This window comes from Cetorhinus maximus, chromosome 5 (genome assembly GCF_964194155.1).
Source record: "Cetorhinus maximus chromosome 5, sCetMax3.hap1.1, whole genome shotgun sequence".
Classification (NCBI taxonomy): Eukaryota; Metazoa; Chordata; class Chondrichthyes; order Lamniformes; family Cetorhinidae; genus Cetorhinus; species Cetorhinus maximus.
Genome location: NC_135883.1, coordinates 168,140,771 through 168,155,859, shown reverse-complemented (window position 1 = coordinate 168,155,859; position 15,089 = coordinate 168,140,771). Strand labels below are relative to the sequence as shown.

The window sequence follows — 15,089 nt, the reverse complement described above, 5'->3', positions numbered from 1 at the left end:
AATTGTGTGCTTTTTCTTTCAGCTTGATACTGTCTTGAAATTTTTTAGTTAACCACGAATGGTGGGTCCTCCTGTTGGAATTTTTGTTTCTCATAGCATATATCTATTCTGTGTATTCTGAAATATCCCCTTAAACGTCCACTGCTGCATCTCTATTGACCTATCCCGTAACCTAAATAACCAATTCACTTTTGTTAGCTCTGCTTTCATGCCCTCATAACTGCCTTATTTAAGTTTAAAATATGAGTCTCAGACCCATTCTTCTCTCTCTGAAACGGAATATAAAATTTAATCATATTATGACTGCTGCTACCTAGGAGCGCCTTCACTATGAGGTCTTCAATTAATCCTATCTCGCTGTTAATATCAAATCAAGCATAGCCTATTCTCTGGTTAGTGTCAGAACATGCTATTCTAAGAAACTATCCCGAAAACATTCAATGAGCTCCTCATCTAAGCTATCTTTGCCCATCTGATTTTTCCAGTCTATATGTAGATTAAAACCCCCCATAATAATCTCTGTATCCTTCTGACAAACTCTTATTATTTCTTCATTGATACTCTGTACTACTGAGTGGTTACTGTTAGGTGGCCTGTACACCACTCCCACATCCTTATCATTCCTCATTTTTACCCAAACTGCTACTATGTCCTGGTTCCTGAACTTAGGCCATCCCTCTCAAATGTGCTAATATCATTTTTAATTAACAGAACAATCCCTCCACCTTTTCCTAGCTTCTTTTCTTTCCTAAATGTCACATACCCTTCAATAATCAGGTCCCAATCCATGTCATTCTGCAGCCATGTCTCGGCCATTGCTATGCAGCCATGTCTTGGTACCAGCTGAAAACAGTACCATCCGAATGGGGTGCGAAATGTAGTAAGCTCTTGGTACTTCTCTGTGAGAAGTACCTCATAACCATGCTTGGCATCAAGCTTTGTGGAGAATTTTGCACCTGAACATCTCAGATTTAATACTTATAATGTAGATATTTTGCAAGTACAACATTTCAAAGCTGCGTTTAAATGTCATGTTCGAGGCATACCCTCAATGATCCATCCTTCCTATGACATATGTGATTGAGCTTCTCCCATCTGTGTGCTCTTGTACTCTTCTAATTATGTCATCTTTCTCCATTTTGTCTAGTCGAACTTCAATTTACCTTGTATGCTGCACTTATGTGTTGGATCAATTGATGGACTTGTATTCCCCTGCAAGTGTGATGTTGTAGCTCTCTTGAAGTGCCAATCCTGTTGAAACATTCCAGATATTTCGATGTTAGGTCAAGAACAGAGGTGATAGGAGTAGTTTCTGAGGTTGATCTGCCTGATGATGTCTGGCTCTTGCATAAACTGTTACAAGTATGAGGTCATGACAGGCCAATAGATCTGCAATTGCTAAGCCATGATGTAGAACATTTGTAAAACCCACATGTACTCCAGGACTATGGATCATGTACATGGAATTAATGAACTGTTGTATGCTGAAAGTTTGACAACAGTATGTTTCCATGTCTGTGGACACATGTCATTTAGTATTTTGGCACTTGCTCCTGCTTCAGCTTATTTTTTGTTCATTCATGGGATGAAGGAATTGCTGGCTCAGCCAGCATTTATTTCCCATCCCTAAAGATGCAGAAGTCCACATCTTCCACATGTCTTGATAGGTTTGGGTGTTCCAGTGAGGACGTCAACAATCGGGGTTGTACATAGGTCCTGTAAGCTTTGTTGACCTGCGAGATTCACTTCGTATTTATATCCAATCTTGTGTAGCTCTTCAATGCTATATGTTTCGGACTTGTCTATCAGATCATTCTGGCATGCTTCCATGGGAGTGGATGTGATCACCAACTCAACAATTCTGTCTGCTAGCTCTGCGTTTGAAAAAACTCACAGTACATACCCTTGTATCTGCATCCATTTACAAAGTGGTCTCTGGATTCTGCAGGCTGTTTTCAAAATGACATGATTTCTAGTCGATGAATAGAGAAGTTTAAAATAAAAACAGAAATTGCTGGAAAAACTCAGCAGGTCTGACAGTATCTGTGGAGAGAGAAACAGAGTTAATGTTTCAAGTCAGTATGACTCTTCTTCAGAGATGACCACTATTTATAATGGAGAAGGTTAACCTGATTCTGAACTCATCTTCCAATGCAATCCATGGCCAGGCTTTTGCCCTCGCCGGCCAGGCTCGGTGGGGGCAGCCAGGAACGGTCAGGAAGCCGACCTCAGTCTGTGATCGAGGCCCGACCACGATTTCACGCTGGCGGGCCAGTTAAGGCCTGCCCAGTATGAAACATATGCTGCAGTGCTCGGCGCTGCCTGTTTTGGGGGTGGTAGGAGGGCGAGCGGGGAACTTCGCGCATGTGCACAGGTACGCACAGGAAAAGAGATGAAGACTTTAAGGATTAAAAATATAGAATTTTAAATTGTTAAAAAACATGTCCCCTCATGTGACTCTGTCACAAGAGCTGGGACATGTTATTAATGAAATGTTTAAATTTTTATTTAATTTTTAATAGCTGTTAGAAACCTCATCCAGCCTGTGGATGAGGTTTCTTAAAAAATCCAAAGATCGCTTGGCCTTTTCGCCTGCCTGCCAACCATAAGGTTGAATGGGCAGCAAAAATTTAGTTCAATTGGGACTTTAATGGCCTTAATAGGCATGTTAATTGTTGGAAGGCACGCTGCTGACTCCCGCACGTGCCCGCCGACCGAAATATCGCACGAGTGCGCGATGACATCGGGCGTACGCCCGCCTGATGAGCTAGAAATTCTGGCCCATATCTTTTGTAGATCCTTTAGCTCCCCCTGTGTTAATCCTGTCATGTTCAGCCTGTGTAGACCTTCATTTCCAATTGCTAGGCAAATTTTTTTGGCCTGCTTGTCTGGTTCAGACACAGCTGAATCAAATGAACCATAGCTCTGTACACTGTTTAAACATTTTGAATTCAGATAGTAGGTCAGCTGCCTCTTAATTCAGACTGGGAAATTATGTGGACGTTCTGACAATACCCCTGAGCTCTTCTTTCTTCTGTAGTATCTGGGATGAATGTTGCTGTCACTGTTTTCATACGTTTTCCACAGCTCTGCCCACCAAGACGAGTAGTGGTGGGAATGCACAATGGAGCAATAGTGTATTTGCTTTTTATGCAGTTTATTATTCAGCAACTCCCAAAGCCACCCATTATAATTACAACCTTCTCTGGCCCGATTTTTATGACAGTTTTTTTTTTGTTTGACTCTCCCTTGTTCATTGTCAATCCAGCCTACGCCCTGGCCGCGCCCCTTTCTTGGCTGAGCTACTCTGCCGCTGGTCCTCTTGGCGTTCTGTCCCACTTACTGAACTGACAGGCTGTGTACTGCAATCTCACCATGAGGGATCCGCCTGCTTACCAACTCTTTATTTGAAAACTGGTTCTGTGCTGTGTCCCCAAAGCTTTTCTTTGCAACAACACCCTGCAACTCTGTGACTTTATTGTGGTCTGGCCAAAAATGTCGAAGGCAGTGTCATGCCATGTAGCACATTTTATGGCTGTTCATCATATCGTTCCTGTACTTAATCTCGCTGCCACCTGTCTCACCACCATTGATCACCATGTTATGTTATAATGATATAATACCTTGGACTTATTTACGGAACCAGACACAAGGTGCCAATCTCTCATTTATTAAGACTAAGCACATGAGAACAGTTATACATAGGTATAAAGGTTGAAGACATCAGAGCATTGTGTGTGCTCTGCTCAAAGCAAAAGGCAAACTAAGACTGGCTCACATAACACATTTCCGTTCTAGTGATATCATGTGGATATCCCATAAAGGCATATTGCAACACTTTTGTGAACACTTTAATGAGGAACTTTTGAAGTATATTCATCATTATAATAAAATGTAGAAGGCAATTTATGCAAAGCAAGGTCCCACAAACATCAGCTTGATAATTAACAGAGGCACAGGAGACAGTGCAGAGAAGATTGACCAGAATGATACCAGAAATACATGGGGATGCATATCATGAAAGGATTGGGTCTCTTTTCTCTTGAAAAAGGAAGACTAAGGGGTGACCTAATAGAGATTTTTCAAATGCTGAAAGTTTTTGATAAAGTGGATGAAGAGAGAATGTTTCCTCTTATGGGAAAAAGCATAACTAGAGGCCATCAACATAAGATAGTCACCAAGAAAAGGAATTCAAAGAAACTTCTTTATCCAAAGAGCAGTGAAAATGCGGAACTTGCCACCACAGGGAGTTGTTGAAACGAAAGTATAGATGCATTTAAGGGGAAGCTAGACAAGCATATGAGGGAAAAGCGAATAGAGGGTTACAACGGTAGATTTAGATGAGGAAATGTGGGTGGAGGCTTAAGTAGAGCATACATGCCAGCACGGGTTGGTTGGGCTAATTGGTCTATTTCTGTTTTGGTTGGAATCATACAATACAATCCTATGTAATGAACCAATGGCCTCTGGCTCTGAGGCAACACTGAGCCCCAAATGGCGTAGCCATTCAAGCTCCTGTTTTGACAACCCAGGCTTTTTCTGAATCCATAAGAGAGGTTATCTGTAATTGCTTAATCTGTGGGCAGGATCAAAAAAAGATGGGATGGAAGCAAAGTTTGTAGTTCAAAAAGAAATAAAGCTGGCATAAGTACTCAGAGATTAGAAAAAGATGATAGAAAGTAATAATATAATGTGTGATCAAAATAAAGCAAGCATAATTAAATAATAAGAGAATATCAGATTGTCTAAACAATAACACAGAGAGCACCACCAAAAATTGGGAAATGGAAAACAAAATCACTGCCATTTTGTTATCTTTAATTTTGCTTTATTTCTGATCACCAGTCTTACCTTCACAGATTCAGAACCATGAGGGATTATAACTATTTCAAATAAAATTGCTGGGAGAGCAAATGTAAGGGAAGGGGAGAGTTTTTACATATTCACAAAACTCCTTTCTGATCCAATACGTAAGAAGCCTTGGATATTTGTCCCTTTATAAGGGAAAACAATTATTGAGCTATGGGGAAAGACCACAGGAGCATGACTAATTGAATTACTCTGGCACAGACATAATAATCTGAATGTCCTCCTTCTTTTGTTGTACCATCCCATGCTTACATGATACCCATATTTCACCAAAATCTATTGATTTCATTCCTGAAAATTTCACATGATCCAACATACACAGTCTTTTGGCAGAGAAGAATTTTTAGTTGTCCACTATATTTTTTGTGTGGAACAACCTTCTTGATTTCAATACGATAAAGCCAAGCTTTAATTTTAAGATTGTGTTTATTTGTTCACAATTTCACTACCAAAGCAAATATTTAGTATCTAGGGTAATGGAACAAGGGGGCCAATGATTCTGATAAGAGAATGTTAATCCTCTGGTCACCATTGTAGACTGATTGAGAGAAATTGATTGCCATGATTAGTCAACAACTTCATTATTGTTGTATAATGTGAGTACCAAAATGGTAGAAGTGAAGCAAGATGATCCCTGGCCTTCCTTTGTATAGTAATTCTTATGACAATCTAGTTGTCTACTGTCGTAGCTGCTGGGCCATCCAAGAATTATATACTTAATAAATAATTTCTATTTGATCTGGTGTTTAATATTGATAGAGGTCAGCACATGTACAAACCTTATCATAACTAGATTTTATGTTATTGCTTTATTATTTGTTTTCATGTAGGAAGCATATAGCATACTGAATCGGTATGAAGTGGAAATTTCAAAGGAGGAAGCAGAGGGAGTTGACACACTTAGGTACTCTTTCAACAAAATGCAAGTCAAAGCTGTGAGTATTTAGCTTTAACTAACACATAATTCAGAAGGAATTAATGCTAAATCTGAATATTTCAGGGGAAAATTATATTCTGAACAAGAATTAATCTATTATTAACCTATTACACAAGCTTTATTACATGAGTAGAGAGCTGACAAAAAGTTACCAGTATAACTCCAAAGAACTCAGAACAGATGACCAAAGCAAACTCAAACGATCAGATCATCCTTTTATTCAGCATAACAACATTTTCTAAACAACTGTAGCCTTCACAGAATTGAAATTGCTCTATGGGCTAATGGTATACACGAGTCAATTCTCTGCTTCATCATAGGCAGTATCATGTTATGATTTTCGAACTACGCTGTCACTATGTCCCTTATAATAGATTCACTTTCCCACATTTTTTATTCATTCATGAGATATGGGCATGATTCATTGCCCATCTATAACTCAAGAAAGTTGGCATAAGCTGTTTTCTTGAACAATTGTGGCCTTTATGGTGTAGGCAAACCCACTGTGCTGTTAGGATAGAAATTCCAGGATTTTGACCCAATGCAATGGAGGAATGGTAATATATTTCCAGGCTGGGATGGTTAATGACTTGAAGAGGAATTTACAGGTGATGGTGTTCCCATATGCACATGGGCTGTATTATTCTAGGCAGTAGAGGTCTCAGGTTTGGAAGGTACTGTTGAAGAAGCTTTGGCAAGTTGCTGCAGTGCATCTTGGAGGTGGTATATATGGTAGCCATGGTGTGCAGTAATTTTCTTTTATTCATTCACGGGATGTGAGCGTTGCTGGCTAGGCCAGCATTTATTGCCCATCCCCAGTTGCCCTTGAGAGGGGATTGGTGAGCTGCCTTATAGAGCCGCTGCAGTCCATGTGGTGTAGGTGCACCCATAGTGCTGTTAGGAAGGGAGTTCAAGGATTTTGACCCAGCAACAGTGAAGGAACGGCAAAATATTTCCAAGCCAGGATGGTGAGTAGCTTGAAGGGGAACTTGCAAGTGGTGGTGTTCCCATCTATCTGCTGCCCTTGTCTTTCTAGATGGCAGTGATTGTGGGTTTGGAAGGTGCTGTCGAAGGAGCCTTGGTGAATTTCTGCAGTGCATCTTGTAGATGGTACACGCTGCTGCTACTGTGTGTCATGGTGGAGGGAGTGAATGTTTGGGGATGTGATGCCAATCAAGCGGGCTGCATTTTTCTGGACAGTGTCAAGGTTCTTGAGTGTTGTGGGAGCTGCACTCATTCAGGCAAGTGGGGAGTGTTCTATCACATTCCTGACTTGCACCCTGTAGATGGCAGACAGGCTTTGGGGAGTCAGGAGGTGAGTTACTCACCACAATATTCCTAGCCTCTGACTCGCTCTTGTAGCCATAGTATTTATATGGCCAGTCCAGTTCAGTTTTTGTTCAATGGTAGCTCCCAGGATGTTGATAGTGGGGATTCAGTGATGGCAATGCCATTGAATGTCAAGGGGCAATAGTAGGATTCTCTCTTGTTTGATATGGTCATTGCCTGGCACTTGTGTGGCGTAAATGTTACTTTCCACTTGTCAGCCTAAGCCTGGATATTGTCCAGGTCTTGCTGCCTTTGGATGTGGACTGCTTCACGATCTGAGGAGTCGCAAATGGTGCTGAGTATTGTGCAATCATCAGCAAGCATCCCCACTTCTGGCCTTATGATGGAAGGAAAGTCACTGATGAAGCAGGTGAAGATGGTTGAGCCTAGGACACTACCCTGAGGAACTCCTGCAGTGATGTCCTGGAGTTGAGATGACTAACCTCCAACAACCACAACCATCTTCCTTTGTGCTCGGTATGACATCAAGCAGTGGAGAATTTTCCCCCTGATTCCCATTGGCCCCAGTTTTGCTAGGGCTCCTTGATGCCACACTCAGTCAAATGCTCCCTTGATGTCAAGGACTGTCACTCTCACCTCATCTCAGGAGTTCAGCTCTTTTGTCCAGTTTGGACTAAGGCTGTAATGAGGTCAGGAGTTCTGCAGTCCTGCAGGAGCTGAATGGCCCTGGCAGAACCCAAACTGAGCGTCAGTTAATAACTGAGGTTATTGCTAAGCAAATGCCACTTGATAGAATTGTTGATGACCCCTTCCATTACTTTACTGATGATGGAGAGTAGACTGATGGGGTGGACATTGGCCGGGTTGGATTGGTCCTGCTTTTTGTGTACAAGACAGACCTGGCCAATTTTCTAACATAGCCGGGTAGATGCTAGTGTTGTAGCTGTACTGGAACAGCTTGGCTAGGGACACGGCAAGTTCTGGAGCACAAGTCTTCAGCACTATTGCTGGAATATTGTCAAGGCCCATAGCCTTTGCAGTATACAGTGCTTTCAGCCATTTCTTGCTGCTGCTGATGGCCCACAGCACCTCATGGATATCCAGTCTTGAGCTGCTAGATCTATTCAAAATATATCCCAATTTGCAGGGCGGTAGTACCACATAACACGATGGAGGGTATCATCACTTGAAGTCGGGTTTTCGTCTCCACAACGACTGTCTGGTGGTCACTCCTACTGATACTGTCAGGCTCAGATGTATCTGTGGCAGGCAAGTTGGCGAGGATGATGTCAAATATGTGCTCCCTATTGTTGGTTCCCTCACCACCTGCCGCAGACCCAGTCTAGCAGCTATGTCCTTTAACACTCGACCAGCTCGTCAGTAGTGGTGCTACCAAACCACTGTTGGTGATGGACATTGAAGTCCCCCACCTAGAGTACATTCTGAGCCCTTGCCACCCTCAGTGCTTTCTCCAAGTGGTGTTCAACATGGAAGAATACTGATTTATCAGCCGAGGGAGGGCGGTACTTGGTAATCAGCAGGAAGTTTCCTTGCCAAAGTTTGACCTGATATCAATGTTGAGGACTTCCAGGGCAACTCCCTCCCGACTGTATACCACTGTGCTGCCACCTCTGCTGGGTCTGTCCTGCCAGTGGAACAGGATTTACCCAGGGATGGTGATGTCTCAGATATTGTCTGTAAGGTATGATTCCGTGAACATGACTATGTCAGGCTGATGACTTGTCTATGAGACAGGTCTGGAGTCCACATAGGCCAGACAAGACAACAAATTTCCTTCCCTACAGGGCATTAGTGAACCAGATGGGTTTTTACAACAATTGACTATGGTTTCATGGTCATCATTAGACGTTTAGTTCCAGATTTTTATTGAATTTAAATTCCACCATCTGCTGTGGTGGGATTCAAACCCATGTCCCCAGAGCATTACTCTGGATTACCTCCAGTGACAATACCACTACGCCATCGCCCCTCCTGGTGGAGGGAGTGAATGCTCATGTGGTGATTAAACACCAATAAAGTCGACTGATTTGTCCTGGATGGCGTTGAGCTACTTGAACGTTGTTGAGCTGCATTCATCCAGTTGAGTGGAGAGGATGCCTTCATACTTCTCACTTGTACTTTATAGATGTTGGGAGTCTTTGGGGACTTAGAACGTGAGTTACACACAGCAGAATTCCCAGATTCTGACCTGCTCTTGTACGTATATGGCTATTCCAGTTAAGTTTGTGGTCAAAGGTAGCCCTACCAGGATATAGATAGTTGGGGCTTTCAGAGCTTGTCATGCTGCTGAATGCCAAGGGGAGATGCTTAGACACTCTAATGTTGGATATGGTAATTTCCTGGTCCTTGTGATGCATGAAAGTTACTTGCCATTAATCAGCTCAAGCTTGGATGTTGCCCAGGTCCGGCTGCTCACAGGCACAGCCTGCTGCTTTATCTGAGATGTCGCAAATGGAAATGAGTATTGTGCAATGATCAACAAACATCCCTACTTCCGACTTTATGACAGAGAGAAGGTCATTTATGGAGCAACTTAATAAGAATGGGCCAAGGAGCTCTTGCAGAGGTGTCCTTGGGCAGATATGATTGGCTTCCAACAACCATAACTATCTTTCGTCATTCAGCAATGACTCACCCATAGCCAAGCTATTCCAGTACAGCTATAAAACCGGCATCTGCACGTTAATGTCTAAAATTGCCCAGGAATGTCCTGTACACAAAAAGCAGGACAAATCCAACTCAGCCAATTAGTATAGATCATCAGTAAAATGATGGAAGGGGTCATCAACAGTGCTATCAAGTGGCACTTGCTTAACAATAACTGCTCACTGATGCTCAGTTTGGGTTCCGCCAGGGCCACTCAGCCCCTGACCTCATTACAGCCTTGGTTCAAGTATGGACAAAAGAGCTGAACTCCAGAGGTGATGAGAGAGTGACTGCCCTTGACATAAAGGCAGCATTGGATCAAGTATGGCATCAAGGAGCCAGAGCAAAACTGAAGTCAATGGAAATCAGGGGGAAAACTCTCCACTGGTTGGAGCCATGCCTAGCACAAAGGAAGATGGTCATGGTTGATGGAAGCCAATCATCTCAGTTCCAGAGCATCATTGCAACAGTTTCTCAAGGTGGTGTCCTGGTCCAACCATCTTCAGCTGCCTTGTCAATGACCTTCCTTCCATCACAAGGTCAGAAGTGGGGATATTCGCTGATGATTGCACAATTTCCAGCACAATTCATGACCCCTCAGATACTGAAGCAGTCCATGTTGACATGCATGAAGACTGGGCAATACCCTGGTTTGGGTAGACAAGTGGCAAGTCACATTCACGCCATGCAAATGCAAGCAATGACCATCTCCAACAAGAGATGGAAGGAAGGCCATTGACGAAATAGCTGAAGATGGTTGAGCTTAGGACACTACCATGAGGAACTCCTGCAGTGATGTCCTGGAGCTGAGATGACTGACCTCCAACAACCACAACTATCTTCCTTTGTGCTAGGTATGACACCAGCTCAGGGACAGCTTTCCCCGATTCCCATTGCCTCCAGTTTTGCTCGAGCTCCTTGATGCCATACTCGGTCAAATGCTGCCTTGATGTCAAAGGCAGTCACTCTCATCTCACCTCTGAAGTTCAGCTCTTTTCACCATGCTTGAACCAAGGCTGTAATGAGGTCAGGAGTTGTGCAGTTGCTCTGCATTTAAACAGAATACCGCTTTCCTATTCTTCTTGACAAAGTGAACCAGTTCACACTTCCCCACTTAATGCTCCATTTGCCAAATGATTTCTCAATCACTTCACCTGTCTATACCCTTTGCATACTCTCTACCCCCTCTTGGCAACTTACCTTACTACCTTTCCTGGTGTCATCTGCAAATTTAACTGCCATACATTTGGTCCCTTCATACATATCATTGATGTAGATTGTAAATAGTTGAGGCCCAAGCACTGATCCCCATGACACTCCACTTGTTACAGCTTGTCAACACAAAAAAGATCCATTTATTCCTACTCTCTGCTTCCTGTTAGTTATCCAATCCTTTATCCATGCCTCTATGTTACCCACTACATCATGTAATGTTGTCTTGTGTAGTAACCTTTGGTGGTACCATATCAAATGTCTTATGGAAACCCAAATACCTCACATATACAGGTTCCCCTTCATCCACATTGCTTGTTACTTCCTCAAAAAACTCGAATAAATTAATTAAACACAATTTTCCTTTCACAAACCCATGTTCAAAGAATCATAGATTCACAGAATCTCACAGCACAGAAGAGGCACTTCAGCCCATTGAGTCTGCACTGACAGGTGAGAAACACCTGACCTACCTACCTAATCACATTTACCAGCCTGTGGCCCATAGCCTTGAATATGATCATGTGCCAGTGCTCATCCGGGTACTTTTTAAAGGATGTAAGGCAATCCACCTCCACCACTCTCCCAGGCAGTGCATTCCAGAACGTCACCACCCTCTGGGTAAAAAATTTTTTCCTCACATTCCCCCTAAACCTCCTGCCCCTCACCTTGAACTTATGTCCCCTCATGACAGACCCTTCAACTAATGGGAACAGCTGCTCCCTATCCACCCTGTCCATGCCCCTCAAAATCTTGTACACCTTGATCAGGTCGCCCCTCAATCTTCTCTGCTTCAACGAAAACAACCCAAGTCTATCCAACCTCTCTTCATAACTTAAATGTTTCACCCCAGGCAACATCCTGGTGAATCTCCTCTCCACCGCGTCCAGTGCAATCACATCCTTTCTATAATGTGGCGAGCAGGACTGCACACAGTACTCCAGCTGTGGCCTCACCAAGTTTCTATACAACGCCAACATGACCTCCCTACTTTTGTAATCTATGCCTTGATTGATAAAGGCAAGTGTCCCATATGCCTTTTTCACCACCCCACTAACATGCCCCTCCACCTTCAGAGATCGATGGACACACACGCCAAGGTGCCTTTGTTCCTCAGAACTTCCTAGCGTCATGCCGTTCATTAAGCACTTCCTCGTCAATTTACTCCTTCTAAAGTGTATCACCTCACACTTTTCAGAGTTAAATTCCATCTGCCTCTTATCTGCCCATTTGACGATCCCGTCTATATCGTCCTGTAGCCCAAGACACTCAACCTCACTGTTAACCACCCGGTCAATCTTTGTGTCATCCACAAACTTACTAACCCTAGTCATCTATGTTGTTTATGTAAATGACGTATAATAGGGGATCCAGCATAGATCTCTGTGGTACACCACTGGACATGGGCTTCCAGTCACTAAAGCAGCCTTCTGTCATCACCCTCTGTCTCCTTCAACTAAACCAATTTTGAATCCACCTTATCAAATTACCCTGCATCCCATATGCATTTGCCTTCTTTATAAGTCTCCCATGTGGGACCTTGTCAAAGGCTTTGCTGAAATCCATATAAACTACATCAACTACACTACCCTCATTGACACACCTGGTCACCTCTCAAAAAATGCAATCAAATTTGTTAGGCATGACCTCCCTTTGACGAAGCCATGCTGACTATCCCTAATCAAACCTTGACTCTCCAAGTGGAGATAGATTCTTTCCTTCAGAATTTTCTCCAATAGTTTCCCTACCACTGACGTGAGACTCGCTGGTCTGGAGCTCCCTGGCTTATCTCCACAACCCTTCTTAAATAGTGGAACCACATTAGCTGTTCTCCAGTCCTCTGGCACCTCCTCCGTGGTCATAGAGGCGTTAAAAATTTGGGTCAGAGCCCCTACGATCTCCTCCCTTGCCTCCCTCAGCAGTCTGGGACACAAATCATCCGGACCTGGAGATTTGTCCACGTTTAAGCCTGCCAACACCTCCAATACCTTGTCACTCCCTATATCAATTTGCTCAAGAACCTCGCAGTCTCTCTCCCCGAGCTCCGTACTTTCATCCTCATTCTCCTGGGTGAAGATGAATGTGAAGTATTCGTTCAACACTCTACCGATGTCCTCTGGCTCCATCCATAGATTGCCCCCTTGGTCCCTAATGGGCCCTACTCTTTCTCCTCTTTGGTCTCCAACTTGCTTTCTTAAGCTCCACCTTGCACTTTCTGTACTCAACTAATGCCTTCGCTATTTGTTCCCCTGTACCTGCTAAAAGCCTCTCTTTCCCTTCTCATCATATCCTGAATATCTCTGGCCATCCATGGTTCTCTGAGCTTGTTACTGCTTCCTATCACCCTAGAGGGAACATGTTGAGCCTGTACGCTCCCCATTTCCTTTTTGAACGCTCTCCACTTCTCCTCTGTAGATTTCCCCACAAGTAGCTGTTCCCAGCCTACCTTGGCCAGATCCTGACTTATTTTACTAAAAGCCGCTCTCCCCCAATCCAAAACATTTTTTTGCAACTTGTCAATTTCTTTGTCCATAACAAGCTTAAATTGTACCATGTTGTGGTCGCTATGACTAAAATGCTCCCCCACCACCACCTCAGCCACCTGTCTGGCTTCTTTCCCCAGAATTAGGTCCAGCACTGTGCTGTCCCTTGTTGGACCCTCTACATATTGACCTAAAAAGTTCTCCTGTACATATTTCAAGAAATCCACTCCATCCAAGCCCTTAACACTATATCTATCCCAGTTAATGTTGGGAAAGTTGAAATCACCTAATATAATTACCCTATTGTTCTTGTTTTTACATTACCTCCGCAAATTGTGCACATATTTGCTTCTCAATTTCACGCTGACTACCTGGGGGTCTATAATAAACACCTAACAATGTGGCTGCCCCTTTTTTATTGCTACGCTCTACCCACAAAGCTACATTTGATGCCCCCTCCAAGATACCATCTCTCCTTACTGCAGTAACTAACTCCTTAACTAATAATGCAATGCCTCCTCCTCTTGTACCCCCACCCCTGTCTCGCATGAAGATTCTTTATCCTGGAATGTTGAGCTGCCAATCCTGCCTCTCCTTCAACCACATCTCTGTGATGGCTACGATATCACAATTCCATGTGTCAATCCTCATCCTTAACTCATCCGTTTTACCTGTAATAGCCCTGGCATTAAAGTAGAGGCCATCCAGCCTTGCCTTACTCCCCTGAAACTTAATGCAGCTGTAGTCCCTCTGACTTGATTGTTTTACTGTAGTATGGTGAGTCCCTATTCTGCTAACGTTGTGTTAGCGGAATTAGTTTAAGCTTCTCCCAACAGCACAAGCAAACCCACCCGCAAGGATATTAGTCCCGCTCTGGTTCAGATGTAGACCGTCCCGCTTGTACAGGTCCCACCTTCCCCAGAAACGGTCCCAGTGATCCAGGAATCTAAAACCCTGCCTCCTGCACCAACTCTTAAACCACGTATTTATCTGCGCTATTCTCCTATTTCTGTGCTCGCTAGCACGTGGCACTGGGAGTAATCCAGGGATTACAACCCGAGAGGTCCTGCTTTTTAGTCTACTGCCTAACTTCCTGAAATCTTGATGCAAGACCTCATCCCTCTTTCTACCTATGTCATTGGTACCAACATGTACCATGACCTCTGCCTTATCACCCTCCCCCTTCAGGATGCCCTGCAGCTGTTCAGTGACATCCCAGACCCTGGTACCAGGGAGGCAACACACCATCCTGGAGTCACATTGATGGCCACAGTAGTGCCTATCTGTTCCCTGACTATAGAATCCCCTATTATTATTGCTCTTCCTCTCTTCCTCCCCTCCTGTACAGACAGGCTGCTTGTGGTGCCAGAAGCTTGGCTCTGCCTGCACTCCCTGGAGGAACCAGCGCCCTCATCAGCCTCCAAAATGGAATACCGCTTTGCGAGCAGGACCCCAGTACTACCTGCCTGTTTCTCTTGGACTGCCTGGTGTCACCCATTCCCTTCCTTGTCTCTGCCTGATAATTTTTTTAATTCTTTCATGGAATGTCTCCATTGCTGTCAAGGCCAGTATTTGTTGCCCATCCCCAATTGCCCTTGAACTGAGTGGCTTGCCACACTATTTCAGAAAGT

At 43.7% G+C, this 15,089-nt stretch overlaps 1 protein-coding gene across 1 annotated transcript in view; it reads left to right on the top strand.

Moving 5' to 3' along the window:
* The window catches only part of LOC144681151 (dynein axonemal heavy chain 8-like), a 1,659,468-nt gene that overhangs the window by 741,628 nt on the left and 902,751 nt on the right, over positions 1 to 15,089 (top strand). The window contains exon 29 of the mRNA XM_078542878.1: positions 5,700 to 5,804. Within this exon, the coding sequence (XP_078399004.1) occupies positions 5,700 to 5,804 (105 nt within the window). The remainder of the gene's footprint in view (positions 1 to 5,699; positions 5,805 to 15,089) is intronic.